This window comes from Oncorhynchus keta, chromosome 32, assembly GCF_023373465.1.
Source record: "Oncorhynchus keta strain PuntledgeMale-10-30-2019 chromosome 32, Oket_V2, whole genome shotgun sequence".
Classification (NCBI taxonomy): domain Eukaryota; kingdom Metazoa; phylum Chordata; class Actinopteri; order Salmoniformes; family Salmonidae; genus Oncorhynchus; species Oncorhynchus keta.
In genome coordinates, this window is record NC_068452.1 from 32,428,063 (window position 1) to 32,449,021 (window position 20,959).

The 20,959-nt window shown below is 44.1% G+C and overlaps 2 protein-coding genes and 2 long non-coding RNA genes across 53 annotated transcripts; 2 read left to right on the plus strand and 2 right to left on the minus strand.

The window, feature by feature from the left end:
• Positions 1-694: 694 nt before the first annotated feature.
• LOC118365653 (progranulin) lies at positions 695-9,665 on the plus strand. Its single transcript, XM_052491370.1, has 17 exons — positions 695-798; positions 1,804-1,944; positions 2,216-2,353; positions 2,960-3,088; positions 3,258-3,342; positions 3,430-3,536; positions 3,761-3,911; positions 4,028-4,132; positions 4,235-4,326; positions 4,451-4,693; positions 5,110-5,320; positions 5,441-5,532; positions 5,672-5,914; positions 6,205-6,534; positions 7,663-7,905; positions 8,176-8,421; positions 8,635-9,665. Exons 2-17 carry the CDS (start codon positions 1,804-1,806, stop codon positions 8,776-8,778), a joined length of 2,700 nt encoding a protein of 899 aa, XP_052347330.1. The 5' UTR covers positions 695-798; the 3' UTR covers positions 8,779-9,665.
• Positions 9,511-11,447, minus strand: LOC127914524 (uncharacterized). Of its 50 annotated transcripts, none has more exons than XR_008088801.1 (8): positions 11,025-11,173; positions 10,903-10,938; positions 10,810-10,859; positions 10,552-10,723; positions 10,215-10,422; positions 10,036-10,171; positions 9,821-9,949; positions 9,588-9,734 (listed from the first exon to the last, which is right to left on the minus strand). It is a non-coding gene; the product is annotated as an uncharacterized LOC127914524 (long non-coding RNA). The 50 variants fall into 50 exon arrangements; XR_008088757.1 differs by having other exon boundaries at positions 10,552-10,680; positions 10,767-10,859; XR_008088790.1 differs by having other exon boundaries at positions 10,767-10,859.
• A 1,282-nt stretch (positions 11,448-12,729) lies between these two features.
• LOC118365655 (uncharacterized) lies at positions 12,730-13,433 on the minus strand. Its single transcript, XR_004821800.2, has 2 exons — positions 13,292-13,433; positions 12,730-12,880 (listed from the first exon to the last, which is right to left on the minus strand). It is a non-coding gene; the product is annotated as an uncharacterized LOC118365655 (long non-coding RNA).
• A 250-nt stretch (positions 13,434-13,683) lies between these two features.
• Positions 13,684-18,731, plus strand: LOC118365654 (RUN domain-containing protein 1-like). The gene is made up of 5 exons (XM_035748020.2): positions 13,684-14,225; positions 15,230-15,388; positions 15,506-15,704; positions 15,838-15,933; positions 16,022-18,731. The coding sequence occupies exons 1-5, from the start codon at positions 13,833-13,835 to the stop codon at positions 16,882-16,884; spliced, it is 1,710 nt and encodes a 569-aa protein (XP_035603913.2). The 5' UTR covers positions 13,684-13,832; the 3' UTR covers positions 16,885-18,731.
• Positions 18,732-20,959: the final 2,228 nt, after the last annotated feature.

Consider the following 20,959-nt stretch of genomic DNA (forward strand, 5'->3'; position numbering starts at 1 on the left):
AAGTAAATCTTATCTGTATACCCATCTGTCTAATCTTGCCATGGGTTTGTAGACCCTCATTAAACATGGCCTTGTCTGCTATGTGACCTAAAGGACTGGAGACTCATCAACACTGCACATGAATCAGAGCAAATAACTACTCTGTCTGGCTTGACTTCCTCCACCCACTGCAAGGCCAACAGTATGGCTATCAACTCTGCCTTATAATCTGTAATATGTTTCTTGACTGCCACCCCACAGTCCTGCACCGCAAATGCTGACCCAGTATGTCCTGAACCATCTGTGTAAATAGCCACAAAATCCTGATACACAGTATCCAGTCATCTCTTAAACAAATCAGATGGATCAACACCCTCCCTATCTTTCTGTAGGTTGACCCAATAATTAATTGCCAACTGCTGTCTCCTAATCTACAATGTCATATCCCCCATCTACACCTGTAGCGCAGCCACTGGTGAGGTCCGAAACGCCCCACTACATTATCTGAGTCCTTGCCCTTGCTTGTTTCTCCTCCATCCTATCTGTTATTATTGGTTTGTCCCAATGACAGTATTTATATTTGTCCTTTGAACTACTGCACCTTCTAGCGGAGAAGCTTTTCTAGTACCTGTCAGTGGCGCGTGTGTGGTAGATTGACACCTGTGTAAACCATTCAGAATGTCGAATAGCTAGGAAGACATTTAGGGGCGTGAACATATTTCCTGCACTTGATATTTTGTTGTTGAGAAACTTCAGCGCGTTCAGGAGTCGGCTACATTGTCAAGGAGCGCTGACACCTGTAAAGTCACTTAAATAGAGGTAAGGTCAACTTTTTTTTATATAGATAGTGGCAAGATCTCAATGACAAATTCTAAACTTCTCAAGTGAAATTGTACCAAATGTTCTACCTCAAATTAAATTGCATATATTGTTTATGCTATCCTTGTCATTGCTTTTAAATTGTTGTCATTGTTCATTGTCTTTTGTGATAACAATTACAAATCATTTAATATGGACCTAGGTGGGTGGGTCCATCTTTTAAAATTCTAAATGCACTTTCTGACCAACATGGTTGAGTGTGTGCCAATAGAAAAATAAGCATGATGATATGTCAGGGTCCACAGTTCTTCTGGAACTGTTAAAGATCATGTTTGTCTCCTTTTGAAACCACCTTGTCACAAAATACAGTAAGTGAACAGTACTGATTGTCAGGTGAATATTGTCTGTGGTTAATACACCTGTGTTCCCTATTGCTCTTGATACCACAATGAAGGAAAGTATATCTTATGGGAGGTACTTGGCTCAGATTAAGGGGAATTTTCCTTTCATAAAAACAGGTAAACTGAAAGTAGAAATACTGTATTCTGCATCATTTTTGTGTCTAGTAGCCTAAACAACACTGAAGCAATGGTAGACTGCTTTAATGATCTCCCATATGAAGCTCAGCACTTAGTAACAGTATAATCATATCCCCTTTTCTGCATCATAGATTCATTATTTAAATGTGGTTGCATATGAGGAGGGCTTTGTCATGGTAAGAATGTGGAACTGTTAACTTTCTGAAGCTCACCCCATGGAACATAAAAGAGGATGTGAACCTATGGAAATAGCTTGGGGAATTTTGATATACTTTAGTAGGCTACAGCACTACCCAGTTAAGAGGAAAGTGAGAGTGCTGTCTAGATTTAGTTCTGATGACTTGAGAATTTATGCATTTCTGTACAAAAGAGCTTTCTAACATTTGTCAGTTATTGATTGTACAATAAATGCATATAATATATAGTTTGTGTTACAAGTTATTTCTGTCTCTCTCTTTCTCTCCAGATGCAGAGGTATCTGGTGTTCTGTATGGCCCTGCTGGCCCAGGTCTCTGCTGATGACTGCCCAGGCGGAGAGGTGTGTGAGGAGGGCAACACCTGCTGCAAGGGCCCCTCCGATGGCTATGAATGTTGCCCAATGTATCAGGTATGTATGGGGTGGTGCCTGCAGAGCTTAGCCCTGAGCTTTATTTGCAGCCTGAACCCGAGTTCCCCGACCCTTGTACACTGAATTATATCTATTAGAAGTGTACAAACCAAATAGGTAGACTATGGTGTCATTGTCTCTTACCCTGAAATAGATACCTCTTTAATTGCACCCTTGTGTTAGCATTCTCTCGTAGTATCTGTTTGGTCTGTAAGATGTGAGATTCTAACACACTTTGTTAATCAAACTACTCTCTTACCATTTATCTCAGGCTGAGTGCTGTGAGGATCATATCCACTGCTGCCCTGAGGGAACACTATGCGTTGTGAATGAGTCCATGTGTGTGAATGGAACTGTCTCCCTACCATGGGTGGAGAGAGTCTCTGCTAAACAGTCCATATATCCTAAAGTAAGAATGCCAGTGAATCCAGGAAGAAAGTTTAGATGACCATTAACAACGTTGAAATGCACTGTAACAATGACACCAGTTGACTTTCATGGCAATATGTGTCCCTGTTTTCAATCATTCACATTGTTGAGGAAAACTCGTTGGAGGAATCAGGCAGAACTCATTTATCAGCAATAAGAGTTTATTCAAGCAACTGCAGGGATGATCACTACACAAAGAACTGCTTACCCCTCTCTTAAAGCTTTATACAAAAAATAATCGGTTCTAACCAGTTCTCACAGCCTACGATTGGGGAGTGATATGATCTTTAGAGATCTAAATAGACAGAACTAGAATTCAGCCTGGTTACGGCTTTAGTGGCCTAGATATAAGGAGCCAAAAACAAAACCCTTTGTGAGGTGTGTGAAGAGGGTACTGAACATTAACAGTGAAAAGTACATACAGTACTATTCAACTCAAGCATTTACATAGCATTAGACTGTAACAAAACCATTTTCCCCCAACAACGTAATTAACCTAGATGAACGTAAGGAAATAAAAAATACTATGATCAGTCATGTTTTTTGTCATTGAAAAAGTCAAATGTATTTTTTTCTACCCCTCTAGTCTTTCAGAATGATCAGTGCATATGCCGGGAATGAGGATGATAACATCTGCCCTGACAAGTCCCACTGCCCCGAAGAGTTCTCCTGTCTGAAGGCCACTACAGGATATGGTTGCTGTCCTGTTGCTCATGTAATAACCTAACCACTGCTGCAATCTAGCCTTTTGCGCCAGATTCATACTGTTATACCGTTCACATAAACATGCATTGGTGTCAATGGAAAAACTGGAGTTATGTGCACAGATATCAAGTTAGGATGCAGGCACAAGTGAATAGTAAATTGATCTAATGTACACACAGGCAGTGCCTTGCTCTGATGGGAAACATTGCTGTCCTGAAGGCCACCAGTGCAGCACAGACTGCAGCTCCTGCATCAAACAGACAGGTTAGACTCTTGTGGAGTCACATGTTGCCATCTTATGCTTCTGTTGCAACATCATCACTAACCCTCTGCCTTCTTCTACCCCGGCAGAGCCTGTTGTTGCAGTGATGTGCAGTGACAGAGAATCTGAGTGCCCAGAGGGAACCACATGCTGTGAGACTCCAGATGAGGAGTTGGGGTGCTGCCCCATGTCCAAGGTACAGGGGGCTATATGGAGGGGGCTAGGGGTTACCATCATGGGTTTGCGAGTCAGGAATAATATTTGTCCTTTGAATGTGTGACATGTACACTCTCCAGTGTCTGTAATCACTCCATGGAGAGATGTCTAATCAAGGATTTGCATGGCCTTATGTGCTAACCCTTTGTTTATATATGGTCATCTCATAAGGTGATTCTCTGTGTGTCTGTGTGCACTGACCAGGCTGTGTGCTGTGAGGATAAGATTCACTGTTGTCCTGAGGGCAGCACCTGTGACATCAAGCAATCCAAGTGTATATCCACTACCAACAAGGAAATGCCCATGTGGGCTAAGTTCCCTGCCCGCAAGAGGGCAGAGTGGGAAAACCAGAATGGCAGGTTTCAACCCCCCCCCCCCAAATAAAAAGGCATATTTTCCTGATCTATTTTTGTACCAATCACTGTCTGGATGTTAATGTGTATATGATAATTTTGCTGTACGTGCTTTCAGAAGTTGCCCAAGTGACGACACCTATTCCAGTCACTACCACCTCAGCCAATAGGAGTCCTGCTTCTCTTTGGGAGGGTACTTCTCCACCCTTCATTAGGACAGGAGGTATGACATTACACTTATTCTTAGAACAATACAATAGTGTTGTGGATTATTTTGTTAGCTCGTCCAGTTGTGTTGATCGCTAACACCCTGCTGTCTCTCCAGACGTTCCCTGTGATGAGTCAACGGCCTGTTTGGATGGAACCACATGTTGTAAAACACAGGAAGGAGGATGGGCATGCTGTCCTCTGCCACAGGTATACTATGCCTCATACTGTAGGGGCCCATTCACTCTCTTAGCTAATCCATTTCTTCAAGATAGATCAACCTGATTGCATGTCTTTTGCTTCCCCTTTTTGTTTTGGTTCTTCTCTCTTCCAGGCAGTTTGCTGCAGTGACTTCGTCCACTGCTGCCCACATGGTAAGAAGTGCAACCAGACTGCCCAGACGTGTGACGACCCCTCAGGCTCCCCCCATGAGCCCTGGCTGAAGAAGGTTCCTGCTGTGCCTCGGGAGGGTAAATTGCCAGGAGATGTTACCTGTGACCCCACCCACGTTTGTCCTGACAACACCACCTGCTGCAAGACAGCGTCAGGAGGCTGGGCCTGCTGCCCCTTGCCTGAGGTAAGGACAAATAGATATGGCTACTACTGCTGTGGATAGGCAAATTAATGAATGGCCTCTTAACTTGACTGCTCTGCGATGCGGTGAGAGATTCTGTATGACTAACAAAGAGGCACTTGGTCTTTACGACATCCCAACATCACTTCCTCATTCTTTACTCCTGTCAGCTTGCTGCTGCTTGTGATCTTAACCTTTCTTCTGCCTTGTTAAGGGGTTTTGGAGCTTGAACCAATTGTTGTTTTAATAGCATTGAAAAGTAGAACTGGGAAACTGGGTAATATAGGGAGTCACAACTTTTCTCTAACTTGCATAATCTCTTCTGCTACCAGCAATACCTCTACATAATTCCTATAAAGGCTTGTGAGTCTTAAATGGAAGAAAATGTTTGTTGTGTGTCTATCCCTTCCTCCCTCCAGGCTGTTTGCTGTGAGGACCATGAGCACTGCTGTCCCCATGGCACCACCTTTGACCTGGCTAGCCTCACCTGTGATGGTCCCTCAGGGTCGGAGCCCATGGTGGTGAAGGTGCCAGCTCTCACAACCCTGGCATCTGATCATGAAGAGGCAGCCACAGACCAGCAAGGGGTGCAGGTGGATGACATGGAGCTGCCTACAGAGGATGACAAAGGTGATGAAGATGAGGAGGGGCCCAAGACACCATATGACGCCCACACCACCTGCTGCTTTATTAAATATTTTGTTAGCTCGTCCAGTTGTGTTGATCGCTAACACCCTGCTGTCTCTCCAGACGTTCCCTGTGATGAGTCAACAGCCTGTTTGGATGGAACCACATGTTGTAAAACACAGGAAGGAGGATGGGCATGCTGTCCTCTGCCACAGGTATACTATGCCTCATACTGTAGGGGCCCATTCACTCTCTTAGCTAATCCATTTCTTCAAGATAGATCAACCTGATTGCATGTCTTTTGCTTCTCCTGTGACAACTTCCCCTTTTTGTTTGGGTTCTTCTCTCTTCCAGGCAGTTTGCTGCAGTGACTTCGTCCACTGCTGCCCACATGGTAAGAAGTGCAACCAGACTGCCCAGACGTGTGACGACCCCTCAGGCTCCCCCTCTGAGCCCTGGCTGAAGAAGGTTCCTGCTGTGCCTCGGGAGGGTAAATTGCCAGGAGATGTTACCTGTGACCCCACCCACGTGTGTCCTGACAACACCACCTGCTGCAAGACAGCGTCAGGAGGCTGGGCCTGCTGCCCCTTGCCTGAGGTAAGGACAAATAGATATGGCTACTACTGCTGTGGATAGGCAAATTAATGAATGGCCTCTTAACTTGACTGCTCTGCGATGCGGTGAGAGATTCTGTATGACTAACAAAGAGGCACTTAGTTTTGTTCTTTACGACATCCCATTATCACATCACATTCTTTACTACTGTCAGCTTGCTGCTGCTTCTGATCTTAACCTTTCTATAGGGAGTCACAACTGTGCTCAATACTTCTACATCATTTCTATAAAGGCTTGTTGTGTGTCCTTTCCCTTCCTTTCCCTTCCTTAAGGCTGTTTGCTGTGAGGACCATGAGCACTGTTGCCCCTATGGCAGCACCTGTGACCTGGCTACCCTCACCTGTGATGGTCCCTCAGGGCCAGAGCCGATGGTGGTGAAGGTGCCCATCCTCACAACCCAGGCACCTGATCATGAGGAGCCACCCGTAGACCACCAGGGGGTGCAGATGGACGACATGGAGCTGCCTACAGAGGATGATGACAGTGACGAAGACGAGGAGTTGCACAGGACACAGTGTGACGCCCACACCAGCTGCCCAAAGGCCGCCACCTGCTGCTTTATGAAGTCCACCCAGAAATGGGGCTGCTGCCCACTGCCACAGGTGAGTGTTACAGTAATGGTTAGTGCTGAGAAATTGGTGCTTTTGAGGTCTGTTCGGTTTCGGTTCAGTTATGAAAAAAATAATAACGGATTTCGGTTTTGTTTATTTGGGTTGAATGCTGTAACAGCACAGAATAAAACAATAAAAGTCCCATGATGGAAGTGACTGGCCATTACTGCTTATCACATTGCTTTACTTTAATAAAATATTAGGTTTTGTGTGTATTACATTTGTTTTAATTTATAACTTTGTTATTTCATTCCAATTCATCATTTAATCTCTATAGAGCTGCTGCCTATGCTGTCTGACAAAATAACTATTATGTAGTTCTTCAACATAAATAAGGCATACTTTTATGACTGCTGAATACCAACTATCATTCACTTTGATCATGTATTTCCAGGTAGTGATACCTGGTGAAGCAACAGCTGCTCCAAAGACAGTACAGTATGAAGATAGGCAGAAACTGCTTCTCCAATAGAAATATCCAATGGCGACATTGGCTATCTAAGCTCATGCGCAGAAACGCCATTGGGTCTAACGGGCATCACGTGCCGAACTACGCATGTTCATGCCACCAAATCAAAGGCACTTCTTCAATATAGTATTTTTTTATTAAAATTAAAACGTGTAAGATTGTCACTTTCATGAGGTTGGAGTAATAACTTGTTCAACTATTTAAGACGTTGGCTCAAATCTAGGTTGTACCTTTAGATTTGAGGGAAAAAAATGTAAGGACACTTTTTTTACTTGTCCCATTGACTTCTCAAACCCCAGCCTGGTCTGCTTCTCAAGCCTCTCTATATCCCTTCTGTAGCAGGCATGAAAGAAACACAGACCGGACAAGTCGATGCGCAATGGATTATAGTCATTGTAGTTAATTACAATGTTTTATGCGCTAAACTATGTAGAATATTGGCTTGTTGGAAACAACTCCCTACAACATCTCACAGTTGAGGCTGGATCTGATTTATCTCTAAAGAAACTTGAACTGACATTGGTCAATTAGTTGCTTGATAACCAAAATATTGGTTAATCACTCAGCACTATTAATGGTGTTCCCATTAAGGAAGGATTTTAGGGAATGAAAGCCCTTTCCCTCACTACTCGCTGTTCCCTCTTCCCCAGGCAGTGTGCTGTGCTGATGGAGAGCACTGCTGTCCCAAAGACTACATATGTGATATGAGCAAGACTTCCTGCTCTAAGGGTGGCGTGGTGATCCCATGGTACAACAAGCTGGCAGCTGAGCCAGATGGCAGTGCCCTCACTGCCCCCCTCTCTGTGAAGTGTGACACCCAGAACAGATGCCCTGAAGGCTCCAGCTGCTGCCAACTTTCCACAGGACAGTGGGGCTGCTGCCCCCTGCGCAAGGTTTGTTTGAGCGAGGGTGTGTGTTGGTATGCACATGCGTATAGAGAACCCTAGAAACAGTTTTGCTCTGCTATCTCACATGGGGAACCTTTCATGTCTGTACCACATCTGGCTGTGATTGGGAGTCCCATAGGGCAGCGCACAATTGGCCCAGCATTTGTCCAGGTTTGGCCAGGGTAGGCTGTCATTGTATATAAGAATTTGTTCTTTACTGACTTGCCTAGTTAAATTTAAATAAAAATAATTTCTCTGTCTTGTCTCCCTGTATAGGCTGTGTGCTGTGCAGATGAGGAGCACTGCTGTCCACAGGGCTACAGCTGTAACATGGGTTCAGGGACTTGCCAGAAGCTAATGTTTCTTCAGTTCCAGACGGTACCCCTAACCCGGGTGTCTGCGCCTGAGCCCCCGACCCCACAGGAGAAGGAAATCCACTGTGGGGGGCCGTTTGTCTGCAATAATGAAGAGACATGCTGCAAGGTCTCCGCCACTACATGGGCCTGCTGTCCCGTTCCAAATGTATGATACACCTCCGCCCTCTCACCACAGACACCACAAACGCTTCTAGAAATGAAAATGACATACTAATGTTAGTGGAGTTCAAGACTAAGGCATCTACTCTCCTTCTATTGAATAGTCAAATTCCTATATGGTTTCTCTCATTGCTTCCTCGATCTCTTTTTTTACTGTCCCTTCCACCTTGTCCCTGTCCTCCTCCACCTGTCCTCCTAGGCGGTGTGCTGCAGTGACATGAAGCACTGCTGCACTACAGGCTACACCTGTGGTGAGGGAGGGTCCTGCACCCAGTCCACTGGCTTCAAATGGGACCACTGGCAGGTGTTCTTCTCCAACAAGAAGAGAGCCCTGCGTGTGTGACAACATTGGGCTCGACCCATCACTCCAACCGTTGCTAGGCCCACACTCCACCACCAGACGCATTGCACTAATGAAGGGACGCAGGAGCTTAATATCACTGTTACAGCATATCAAATTGTATTTTTTACAGAGGAAAAATGGTGTGTGTATATATAGGAAAGGGAAGTGAAAATAAGTAACATTTTGCGCCATTGGTAGGTGCTTGGAATGTTACTATGTTTACTTCAAGAGATACCCATGCTTGCTCATGAACAGAAACTATCAATGATTTAAAATCACTCCAAAAATTAGATACCAATGTTGAACAATCTTTTAGGGTTGTGACTCAGGGAAGGATTGGAAAGTGATAAAACTAGTTGTAAGATACTATCAAGATTGACACAGGGGAGCATATAAATTACAAGAACTTAGTACTGTTTTACAATGTTTGTTACCTTTTAAACAGGAAACGTGTTGTGTTTTTTAGTTGATCATGTGAAGTGCATTGTGCCTCATAGTTTCAAGTATACTTTTGAAAGGCCTTTTACATTAGTCTGCCATATGTAGGCCATCATTTTAAATAAGAATTTGTTCTTAACTGATTTGTCTAGTTAAATAAAGGTTAAATAAAATAAATATGCCACCCTGTGGCTGAACTGATACTGTCTATTTGGGAAAGTCAGTTAAAAACAAATTCTTATTTTCAATGACGGCCTAGGAACAGTGGGTTTTACTGCCTTGTCCGGGGGCAGAACGAGAGATGGGGCAGAACAAGAGATTTTGTCAACTCAGGGATTCGGTCTTGCAACCTTTCGGTTACTAGTTCAATGCTTTAGCCACTAAGCTACCTGCCACCCCACATACCCTCCAACGCTCTAACCACTAAGCTACCTGCCACCCCACATACCCTCCAACACTCTAGCCACTAGGCTACCTGCCACCTCACATACCCTCCAACGCTCTAGCCACTAGGCTACCTGCCACCCCACATACCCTCCAATGCTCTAACCACTAAGCTACCTGCCCCCCCACATACCCTCCAACGCTCTAGCCACTAGGCTACCTGCCACCCCACATACCCTCCAACGCTCTAACCACTAAGCTACCTGCCACCCCACGTACCCTCCAACGCTCTAGCCACTAGGCTACCTGCCACCCCACATACCCTCCAACGCTCTAGCCACTAGGCTACCTGCCACCCCACATACCCTCCAATGCTCTAACCACTAAGCTACCTGCCACCCCACATACCCTCCAACGCTCTAGCCACTAAGCTACCTGCCACCCCACATACCCTCCAACGCTCTAGCCACTAGGCTACCTGCCACCCCACATACCCTCCAATGCTCTAGCCACTAAGCTACCTGCCACCCCACATACCCTCCAACGCTCTAGCCACTAAGCTACCTGCCACCTCACATACCCTCCAACGCTCTAGCCACTAGGCTAACTGCAACCCCACATACCCTCCAACGCTCTAGCCACTAGGCTACCTGCCACCCCACATACGCTCCAACGCTCTAGCCACTAGGCTAACTGCAACCCCACATACCCTCCAACGCTCTAGCCACTAAGCTACCTGCCACCTCACATACCCTCCAACGCTCTAGCCACTAAGCTACCTGCCACCTCACATACCCTCCAACGCTCTAGCCACTAAGCTACCTGCCACCTCACATACCCTCCAACGCTTTAGCCACTAGGCTACCTGCCACCCCACATATCCTCCAACGCTCTAGCCACTAAGCTACCTGCCACCCCACATACGCTCCAACGCTATAACCACTAAGCTACCTGCCACCCCACATACCCTCCAACGCTCTAGCCACTAGGCTACCTGCCACCTCACATACCCTCCAACGCTCTAGCCACTAGGCTACCTGCCACCCCACATACCCTCCAACGCTCTAGCCACTAGGCTAACTGCAACCCCACATACCCTCCAACGCTCTAGCCACTAAGCTACCTGCCACCCCAAATACCCTCCAACACTCTAGCCACTAGGCTACCTGCCACCTCACATACCCTCCAACGCTCTAGCCACTAGGCTACCTGCCACCCCACATACCCTCCAACGCTCTAACCACTAAGCTACCTGCCACCTCACATACCCTCCAACGCTCTAGCCACTAGGCTAACTGCAACCCCACATACCCTCCAACGCTCTAGCCACTAGGCTACCTGCCACCCCACATACCCTCCAACACTCTAACCACTAAGCTACCTGCCACCCCACATACCCTCCAACGCTCTAACCACTAAGCTACCTGCCACCCCACATACCCTCCAACGCTCTAGCCACTAGGCTAACTGCAACCCCACATACCCTCCAACGCTCTAGCCACTAGGCTACCTGCCACCCCACATACCCTCCAACACTCTAACCACTAAGCTACCTGCCACCCCACATACCCTCCAACGCTCTAACCACTAGGCTACCTGCCGCCCCATATGCCCTCCGTCTTGTTGCTACCACATTTTAAGTAAGAGATCGATTATTCCACTTTCTTGTGTTTTAGAAATTATGCCATTTTAAATGGTCCGTAATGATTCTGGCTGTTGCTACCAAAGGGAATTAATTTGCTGTAAAATGTGATTTAAAAAATAAAAGTAATTGCCAAACCAATTGTACACTATGCATGTGTTGGGTTGTGATCAGTGTTCACTCAAATCTGTGCCCAGGATGTAACTATAGTAGGCCTTGCAAGTAAAAAGGTAAAAACTCAAGAGGTGATAAAGGTGAGTACTGAGTGGACTATAGTTGGAGAAAAACCACATTCAATGTCTGATACGTTTTCTGTTTGTTTTATGGCGGACTACACCCCAAAAGGTGTATTGGCGCCACCAACTTGACGATTGGAAACCCAATAAAATATTAATAAATCCATACGTAATAATGATACTAACTTAATCCACCCTAATAAAAAATAGTATATAGACAAAACAAAATCCAACTTCGTATTTTAGATCCCCATATCTCCCTTAGGTTCTAGGACCTGAGACGGTGGTACGGCTAGGGGCAATATTCCTTAACTCCTTTGCTGTGAAATCTTTCTGCCCCAGGAACCGCTCCGCCGCAATCACTATGATTTCCATCTTCCTGAACCTTCTCCCCACCTTGGCAGTGCCAATAATTACCATAGCTATAAATGCCACAAAGTCCACCTTCTTAACCTTTAAAACAATGCTACCTTATATAATGTTACTTACCCTACATTATTCATCTCATATGCATACGTATATACTGTACTCTACATCATCGACTGCATCCTTATGTAATACATGTATCACTAGCCACTTTAACTATGCCACTTTGTTTACTTTGTCTACATACTCATCTCATATGTATATACTGTACTCGATACCATCTACTGTATGCTGCTCTGTACCATCACTCATTCATATATCCTTATGTACATATTCTTTATCCCCTTACACTGTGTATAAGACAGTAGTTTTGGAATTGTTAGTTAGATTAGTTGTTGGTTATCACTGCATTGTCGGAACTAGAAGCACAAGCATTTCGCTACACTCGCATTAACATCTGCTAACCATGTGTATGTGACAAATAAAATTTGATTTGATTTGATCCTGCTGGTGAAAGGCAACTCCTGCAGCCTAGGCCTATCCACTACCTTGGATTCTTCTGGAGCACCATTCAAACCTTTTCATAGCTGCTGCATATGAAATACTCTGTGCCAAACCTGACTAAGCCACCTCGTTCTCTTACACCCGTGTGGGCCATTCGGAAGACTTGGCTTCATTGTTCCCACCGCAATTGCAACATGTCACATATTCACACTTTTATAAAAATATGGTCCCTTCCACTTGGACATCTCGGCTTCTCCCTTCTGCAAACACTTGCTACATGACCAAAAGCTTCACAATGATCACACTGCATTTGTCTTGGGAGAAATGCTCGGACTCTGTAGTTAATATGCCCTAACTGCATTTGAGTAGGGAGACTCCACATCAAAAGAACAAATATACTTTATTTTTTCACCATTCATCACACCATTCATCCAACGTGCTTCAATTACTCCAGGAATATTTTTAATCTCTTCAAAATCAATTTCCCACGAGACTCCTGCGGCGGCCTGATGTACCCCCCTTGAGGGGTGCCCTGTTCCGAAGAGACACACAAGACACTTTAAACTTTATTTAATTTTATTTCACCTTTATTTAACCAGGTAGGCTAGCTGAGAACAAGTTCTCATTTACAACTGCGACCTGGTCAAGAATAAAGCAAAGCAGTTCGACACATAAAACAACAGAGTTACACATGGAATAAACAAACATACAGCCAATAATACAGTAGAACAAGTATATATACAGTGTGTGCAATTGAGGTGAGATAAGGGAGGTAAAGGCAATAAATAGGCCATGGTGGCGAAGTAATTACAAAATTGCAATTAAAGACGGGAGTGATTGATGTGCAGAAGTTAAATGTGCAACCCGGGTGCAAAGGAGCAAGATAAATAAATCAATGCAGTATGGGCTAGCAATTTAGCAAATCGATTTTTTTTTATTTTACCTTTATTTAACTAGGCAAGTCAGTTAAGAACAGATTCTTATTTTTAATGACGGCCTAGGAACAGTGGGTTAACTGCCTTTTCAGGGGCAGTCGGGGATTCGATGAGTCCGCCTCTCGTGATCCTCACAACCTTCACTTTACCCAGTACTCTCTCCACCAGTTTGGATAACTCAAATGGTTTCTTCAGGATTGGTACTCTACTCAACCACCGGATTAAACACCAACAAACCATACTCCTACTATTCTCGTCAGTGTGCCCCACTGGGACGTTATGCTACGGATAGGTTAACATGGCATATTGCTGTTTCTTGCAGGCAGTTCATATGCACACCAGATCAGTGCTTTTACGATGACGTGGCACTGTTTATGACGTTTGGAAGCCCGCCTCTCCCTTTGACGTATGAATATTTCAAGATGGCGATGCACCTGCTTCATCGGTGGTAAAAAAAACGGTGTACATAAACGATAAAACAAAGCGTCGTTTCCAGTTGACAATAACTTTAATATTGGAGGACAACGTTGTATTTATTACCTTTCAAACATGTCGACAGAGGAACTGTCAACCTCGGACAGCGAAGCTGCCTTTGCTAGGGCTGGCGAGCGATGGGCGCCCGTCGGCGCTGTAGCCAGTCCGGAGGATGAGAGCGGGAAGGGAAACGCGGTCGAGCCGAGGAGGAAAGGCTCAGCTGCGTCTGGTGAGACGGAGATGGCCGCAAGATTGAGGAAATTGGAGGACGAACAGGGCCTGCTGAATTCCTCGCTCCTCGCTTTGACATCTCATTTTGCACAAGTGCAGTTCCGCTTGAAGCAGATAGTTCACGCTCCGACTGATGAGAAGGAGAGGATGCTGGTAGAACTCGAGGAGTTTGCCTTCAAAGGCTGTCCTCACGTTGTGGGATGCAGGCCACAGGATACTCAACAGCTTGAAAACGCGGTAAGTAGTCCATCTAGCCCACGGCTGGTCAGACTTGGTAGATCTAAGAATGTAAACAATGGTTCGTTCCTCTTCAGTAAGTGAAAAAATGATGTCAACACAAACACTCAATTGCTTGAGGTTGTGTGATTATGCAAGCTATAAGCTATCCATTATGTGTAGAAAAATAGGTTATGTTAGTCCCCCACAAAACAGACCACAGACTGACGTCAGTACAGTGTTCCACCAGTAATACCTGGTGAGGGGATGGGAGTGAGTGTGGTGGTCACATTAGTTGCTGCCCGTAGGCTGGTCATCATTCAGTGTCAATAGGATAGCTGTGAGGATGACCACTGGACACATATAGACTCAGACACACCCTGGGATGCAACACTCAACATGCGATCGTACACACACGCACACACAGGCAGTAGCAGCCACCGTCTTGTCAAACCTCTCACAGGAAATGAAATTATCCTGTGGCTACCTGGCTTTTGATTAAGGCTTTGGTTTGCATCAAAACATCAAGGCTGTACTCTCTGTTCTGTTCCCTGAGATCTGTTATCTCCAGAGGAAGATAGAAAATGGTGGTATCTCATCAACACAATAAGTGACTGACAGGCTCAGTTAACATGCTTCCAGAAGATCATTATCACTATTATTACAGAGATCAGACCTGACCTCTGTAATCATAGCTTCTGTATGCACAACTAAACCAAACCCCATCGTTTACTCCATGCAACTCTCCATTTACCTTCGTCATAAGGCCTGCTTATGTAATACTGTCTTTGATTAAAGGTTTTATTTTTCTGATTTCCTCTGTGTCTACATGCTTTACTTGTAGGAGGACCTGGTGAGTATGGCTACAGCTCTCTGTTCCTCTCCAGCATCTGTTTAGTCTGTCTTAAGTAAACATGCACAATGAATAAGGGCTGTGTATAGATCCTCCCCATCACTCCCTGTCCCCTCTGTACACCCCAGTCCTCCACTGACAGTGTATTCTGTGTTCTCTCTTCTCCACACAGAGTGAGAGGGAGAAGAGGGAGCGTCTGGAGGTCCAGAGGGAGAAGCAGAAGGAGCTCATCGTCCAGCTGAAGACCCAGTTGGATGACCTGGAGCGCTATGCCTACCAGGAGGGCAGCTACGACTCCCTGCCCCAGTCTGTGGTCATGGAGAGACAGAAGGTAGGGCTCCGTTCATGTACCAGAAGTCTCCTAAAAGTCTATTCGATACAATGTTGTTTCCTCCCCATGTGTAATGTCCTGATAATACTCATGACTGTTCCACTCTTCCACTGCCAGGTAATCATTGACGAGTTGATCAAGAAGCTGGATGTGAACTTCAATGAGGATATAGGGAACCTGACGCCTGAGGAGCTAAGACAGAGAGTGGACGCTGCCATCGCTCAAATAGTCAACCCAGCCAGGGTCAAGGAGCAGCTGGTGGACCAGCTCAAGACCCAGATCAGGGACCTAGAGATGTTCATCAACTTCATCCAGGGTAGGTGGCAGTGGGCCTGGGATGCCATGTTGGCTGTGGTTCGGTGTCTTGGAAGCTCAATAATACACACTTTGTTACTGAAATATTCCACCAATATTCTGACTTACTACTGTATTTTCCCTTTACCCAACAGATGAGGTAGGGAACCCTCTTCTGTCTGATGGTGAACCCAGCCAGCAGCCGAGGACAGCAGGGCCCAACACCAGAGCCCCTGGAGGGAGGAAGAAAAGTCAGTTATCACCCAGCATTATTATCATAGGCTCTACAACATCACTCACAATACATCTGTTCTAACGATTCTCTTCTCCTGCCCATAGTGGACCCAGAGCAGGCCCAGAAGATGAGGCAGACAGGCTTGCAGCTGATCCAGCAGGCCCTGGCTGTGCTGCAGATCTTTGCAGTGAGCCAGTTTGGCTGTGCGGCTGGCCACGTTCCCCAGAGCATGTGGTCGCAGGGGGAAGTGGGCCAGGACTACGGCCCTCTGCTGCAGCGTCTGGAGGGGGCTGTAGACCGGGTTCGAGTGCAGGCCTCATGCAGACAGCCCTCAGTAGATCACGTGGTCAGCTACAACAGCAGCTTGGCCCTGGGGTCCCGTGATGAGCTCATTGCCTCAGTGAGGAAGGAGCTGGCCATGGCTCTGAGAGACCTGCTAGCCCACGGTCTCTACTCCCCCTCCCAGGGCATGAGCCTGGTGCTGGCCCCCATCTCCTGCCTGCTGCCCTACAGACCTGGCCCATCGACCATCCACCCCTGGGAGCTCTTTGTCAAGTACTACCACTCCAAAAATGGCAAGGCCTTCGTGGAGTCGCCTGCCCGCCAACTCTCGCAGTCCTTCAGCCTACCTGTTGCGGGCAATCCGGTCACTGTCACACCCAAGCAGTCTCTGCTCTGGGCCATTCACTCAGTGTTGCTGGAGCACGATCGCTACAAGCGAGGAGCAGACTCAGAGTTCAAGGCTCTGGTATGCATGGCTCTGAATGAGCAGAGGCTAGTGTCATGGCTTAACCTGCTGTGCAAGTCAGGGGCCTTGGTGCACCCGCACTACCAGCACTGGAGCTACATGGCCCAGACAGGCTTCGAGGGAGCCCTGCGCATCCTGGGACGTATCAGCCACCTCAAGTTTAACCTGCCGGTGGACCTGGCTGTGAGGCAGCTCAAGAACATCAAGGATGCCTTCTGAGAAGGGACTGTCGAGAGACACCCAAAACCATGCTTTCAGCTCACATGGTTACCAGGCCTGATTTAAGGGTACAAAATAATACAATCAACTGGCCCTTGAGGACTGGAAGGCATGGTTTGGTCTCTCTCCCTCAAGTGCTGAAATTATAATTGGCATAAAAGAATTGTGCTAATGTTGCTTTATCCGTTTAACTTTAAATGTATCTTGGTCGTTGGGTCAAAACATTTTTGTTAGCATCCTGTCTAAAAACATGGCATGAATTACGTGCAAAGCTGGTCAACAAAAATCAAGTGTGCAATGTTGAGATGCATTATATAGCAAATCTGTAACTCTAACATTTCATTTATCCATGCCTCCCATAACCACACAAAGGGAGCATATCAAGATCTTAATGACTTGTTACATTGCATTATATGGAACTTGTTGCCTCCCCTTAGGAAACACTTCCTTTATGTGATGTTGTTTGACTTGTCCCTATGGAGATGAGATACAGTAGCTCAGACCTATGCAGATAATATCGTGAGGTTGGCCTTTTATAGTAATTCACTACTGTATAATGATTACCTATAGAATGGGTGATCATCAATGTGACCAAATGTATAGTCATTCCCTCCCCATACTCTGCAGTATGGGCAAAAACAGACCAGTATGCTGCACTGTCACTAAACTGTACAATTTGTGTTCTCTACGGAAGAGAATAATATGGGTTACTACAGTTCACATTCACAGAGCATTGCTCTCTGTCTGTGGTTACTCAAAGCTCCACTGTTGCGTTCACAGAAGACGCGCACTATTCAATGCACTCAGGTCAAATGAACGTGGCAACAGTGTATGCTCTCACCAATGAATGTACAAGAGAGGTCAAAATTCTAAAGATGTCACAAGTGTTCTGAAAATCAAAATGATCACTCATGCAGCATGTAGTGTCTCTCCGTTGAGAAATAAGCAGAACCTGCCTAACGTGTCTTAAAGAAGGTGGATAACGTAGAGACCCTGTATTATTAACTGCTGCTTTACTGGTCCAAATGGAAGTGATTCCAAAAATTACAAAAATATATACGATTGAACTATTTAGCTTATATGTAATTATATATTTAATCGTCCAATATTTAAGATGATTGTGGGATGTGATTGTTTTCTCTGTTTCTATTCGTTTTTTGAATGGTGAATGAAAACCTCTTGAAGTGAAATCTTCCTATTACATGTGAATCACATGGGGTGTATCCTGAAAAGCTGAATGTACAAACCATAGATACCGTTCATTTCCACATGAGTGAAAACTGTTATCATCCTTGGTATGGTTTTTCCAACCCTCATATTAAGGTGTTACCTACTTTGTTACTGGTTAAGTGCTGCTCCCAGACTTTCTGTTCTATTCTCTTATGGTATTGTATTGAGATCTATTTATATTTTGTTGTATAGTAAATTGCAAATGCCTCAGCCGGACCACTACCAGACTATGCTTGGATCTGGTCTGTGCTTTACTGGTGTGCATCTACATGTAGTGTATGGGAGGACAGGTTGTCCTACATCGAAAGGGATACTGATGTGTTAGTGTGAATATCAATACCCCCTTCATTTAGCCTGCATTGTTACTTTTCAATTTTCAAATGCACTGTGCTCATGTCAAAATTACTGTTAACGCAAACATAGACACACACATCACAATACTACTACTAAGCAATGTACATTTCTGTATGAAAAATTAGACTTAGTTACTGTCTCTGATTTTGTTTTTGCTTTTCTGTGTATACCCTACTGGTCAGATTGAGAAAAAGTTCTACAGCTGTTTATTGTTTTTGTTCAATAACTATGAATGTGAGCAAATAAACCATTTCAAAAACCTATTTCAGCCCATGCACAATTTGTATCCATTCATTGCTTTCAACACACTTGTTGTCAGTGCACATTAATAAGTCATAAAAATACAGGGGTAATAATGATGCCTGAAACTTTTGTCTTTAGTCAGGTTGCAGGCCTTCACTTTGCATAGCAGCATCAGAGAACACTGGCAACTGTGCCATCAACTGAATAGGACACCTTGATTGCCACATGTCACAGAGAAACTCAATATAGGTTGCCTTTTATAAGCTTGACATAAATGGCTCCTGAGTGGCGCAGTGGTCTAAGGCACTGCATCTCTGTGCTAAAGGCATCACTGCAGACCCTGGTTCAATCCTGGGCTATATCACAATTGGCTGTGATTGGGAGTCCCACAATCGGCCCAGGGTCGTCCGGGTTAGGATAAGCCGTCATTGTAAATAAGAATTTGTCCTTTAACTGACTTAAAAAATATATATATGATGTTCCAAAATAAAGGAACTGTTCCAGGACCAGTTCTGAGCATTTTTTATTATTATTTTTATTAAACCTAATACAAAAATCAGCTTACATTGCTACATCAAACATGTCAAACAAAACAAAACACAGGTAGGTATTAACAAGAAAATACTTGAACATACAAAAAATATCAATCAAATAATACAAAAAATAAACAATTTTAGTGCAATTGTATTCACCCTGAAAAAATCGTATAATGATTCAGGAAGATGTTATTCACTAGGGTTAATGTTTTAATAAGATAATTAAATTCAATGAGAAAAATGTGTAATTTTGGTATAGAATTTTGGAATTTTTGTTTGTGTATGAAGAATTTGGCAACAAGAATTTAAAAAATGAACAATAATTTCAGTGGTCTTGTTATCATTGCAATAGTAACATATATCTTTCATGTCAAAAACATGGGTTGTGTTCATAATGGTAAATAAGTACTTTGCAAGGTTTTCCCAAAATTCTGACACATTTACATTCAAAGAACACGTGAGAGATTCTCACCTTCTTTTTCACAGAAAACACAGATATCATCAATAGGAACAAATATGGACATCATAGAATTACATGGATATATCTTCTGTAAAAATGTTGAAGTGCACTTCCTTAACTTTGTTTGGTATACAGTATTTGTAAGGCCTTAACTATGCATTTTTCCAGACAGTGTCAGAAAAATGTTCCTCTCGGTGTAAGTTGGTTTTGTGAATGAAGAATTTGTCTTATATATTTATTACAACAAGATCTCTCAAGTAAGCCCACACCTTCCAATCTGACTTCTGGATAGACTTTGTGATCATTACCAAAGCTAAGATGAGTTTTCATAAGTGCAGTTAGACCACTGGGAACGGCTTTGATCACAGAAATAAACTCTCTGAAAGGTATTGGAAACTCTTTCAATGTTATAAATTGTTCATATGTGAGAATATTACCCTTGTTGTAAAAAATATCAAGATCAAAGTCAATATTCCTCTCATGCCAGCTGGGGTAGAACAATGACTTATTCCTTACAGTTATGTCTGAAATATTCCACAAAAGAGCTTTATGAGGGGAAAAATTGTGCAGGAAACATATTTTCCAGGTCATTAAAGCTTGTTGGTGAAACCTAGCCAATTTAGCAGGTAATCTTTCAGTAATATAATTACATTTCAGTAAAAATGTAAGACCTCCCAATTTATTAAACACATTATTTGGAATGAAATACCATATTGAATCAGTATTGATCAAACATTTTTTCAACCAGTTTATTTTGAAAGTGTTATTTATGTCAACAAAATCCAACACTTCTAGACCGCCTTCAGCTCTTTTGTTAGAAAGGACAGATCTTTTTCTCTTTGTGAGACTTATTTTTCCAGATGAAGTCAAGAAAGGTCTTATTGATCTCTTTACAAGTAGCTGAATTTACACATAACAATAATGAGGGGTACACAAAACAAGACAGTCCCTCTGCCTTGGACAGAAGTACACTCCCAAGTATAGAAAGATCTCTTTGTAACCAATTATTAAATATATTTTTAGTTCTCTTAATTTTAGTAGAGAAATTCAAATGTTGTCTGACTAAGTGGTTTTTTGACAGATGTATTCCTCAATATTTAACACAGTCCTTTACAGGAATATTTTCTATTTCTTTATCATCAGAGTCAAATAAACATAAGATTTCATATTTACAAACATTCAGCATTCAGCATCCTGATGCAATAGAAAATGCAGTTATAGCATTAAGTACATGGGTGACCTGGTCTTTGTC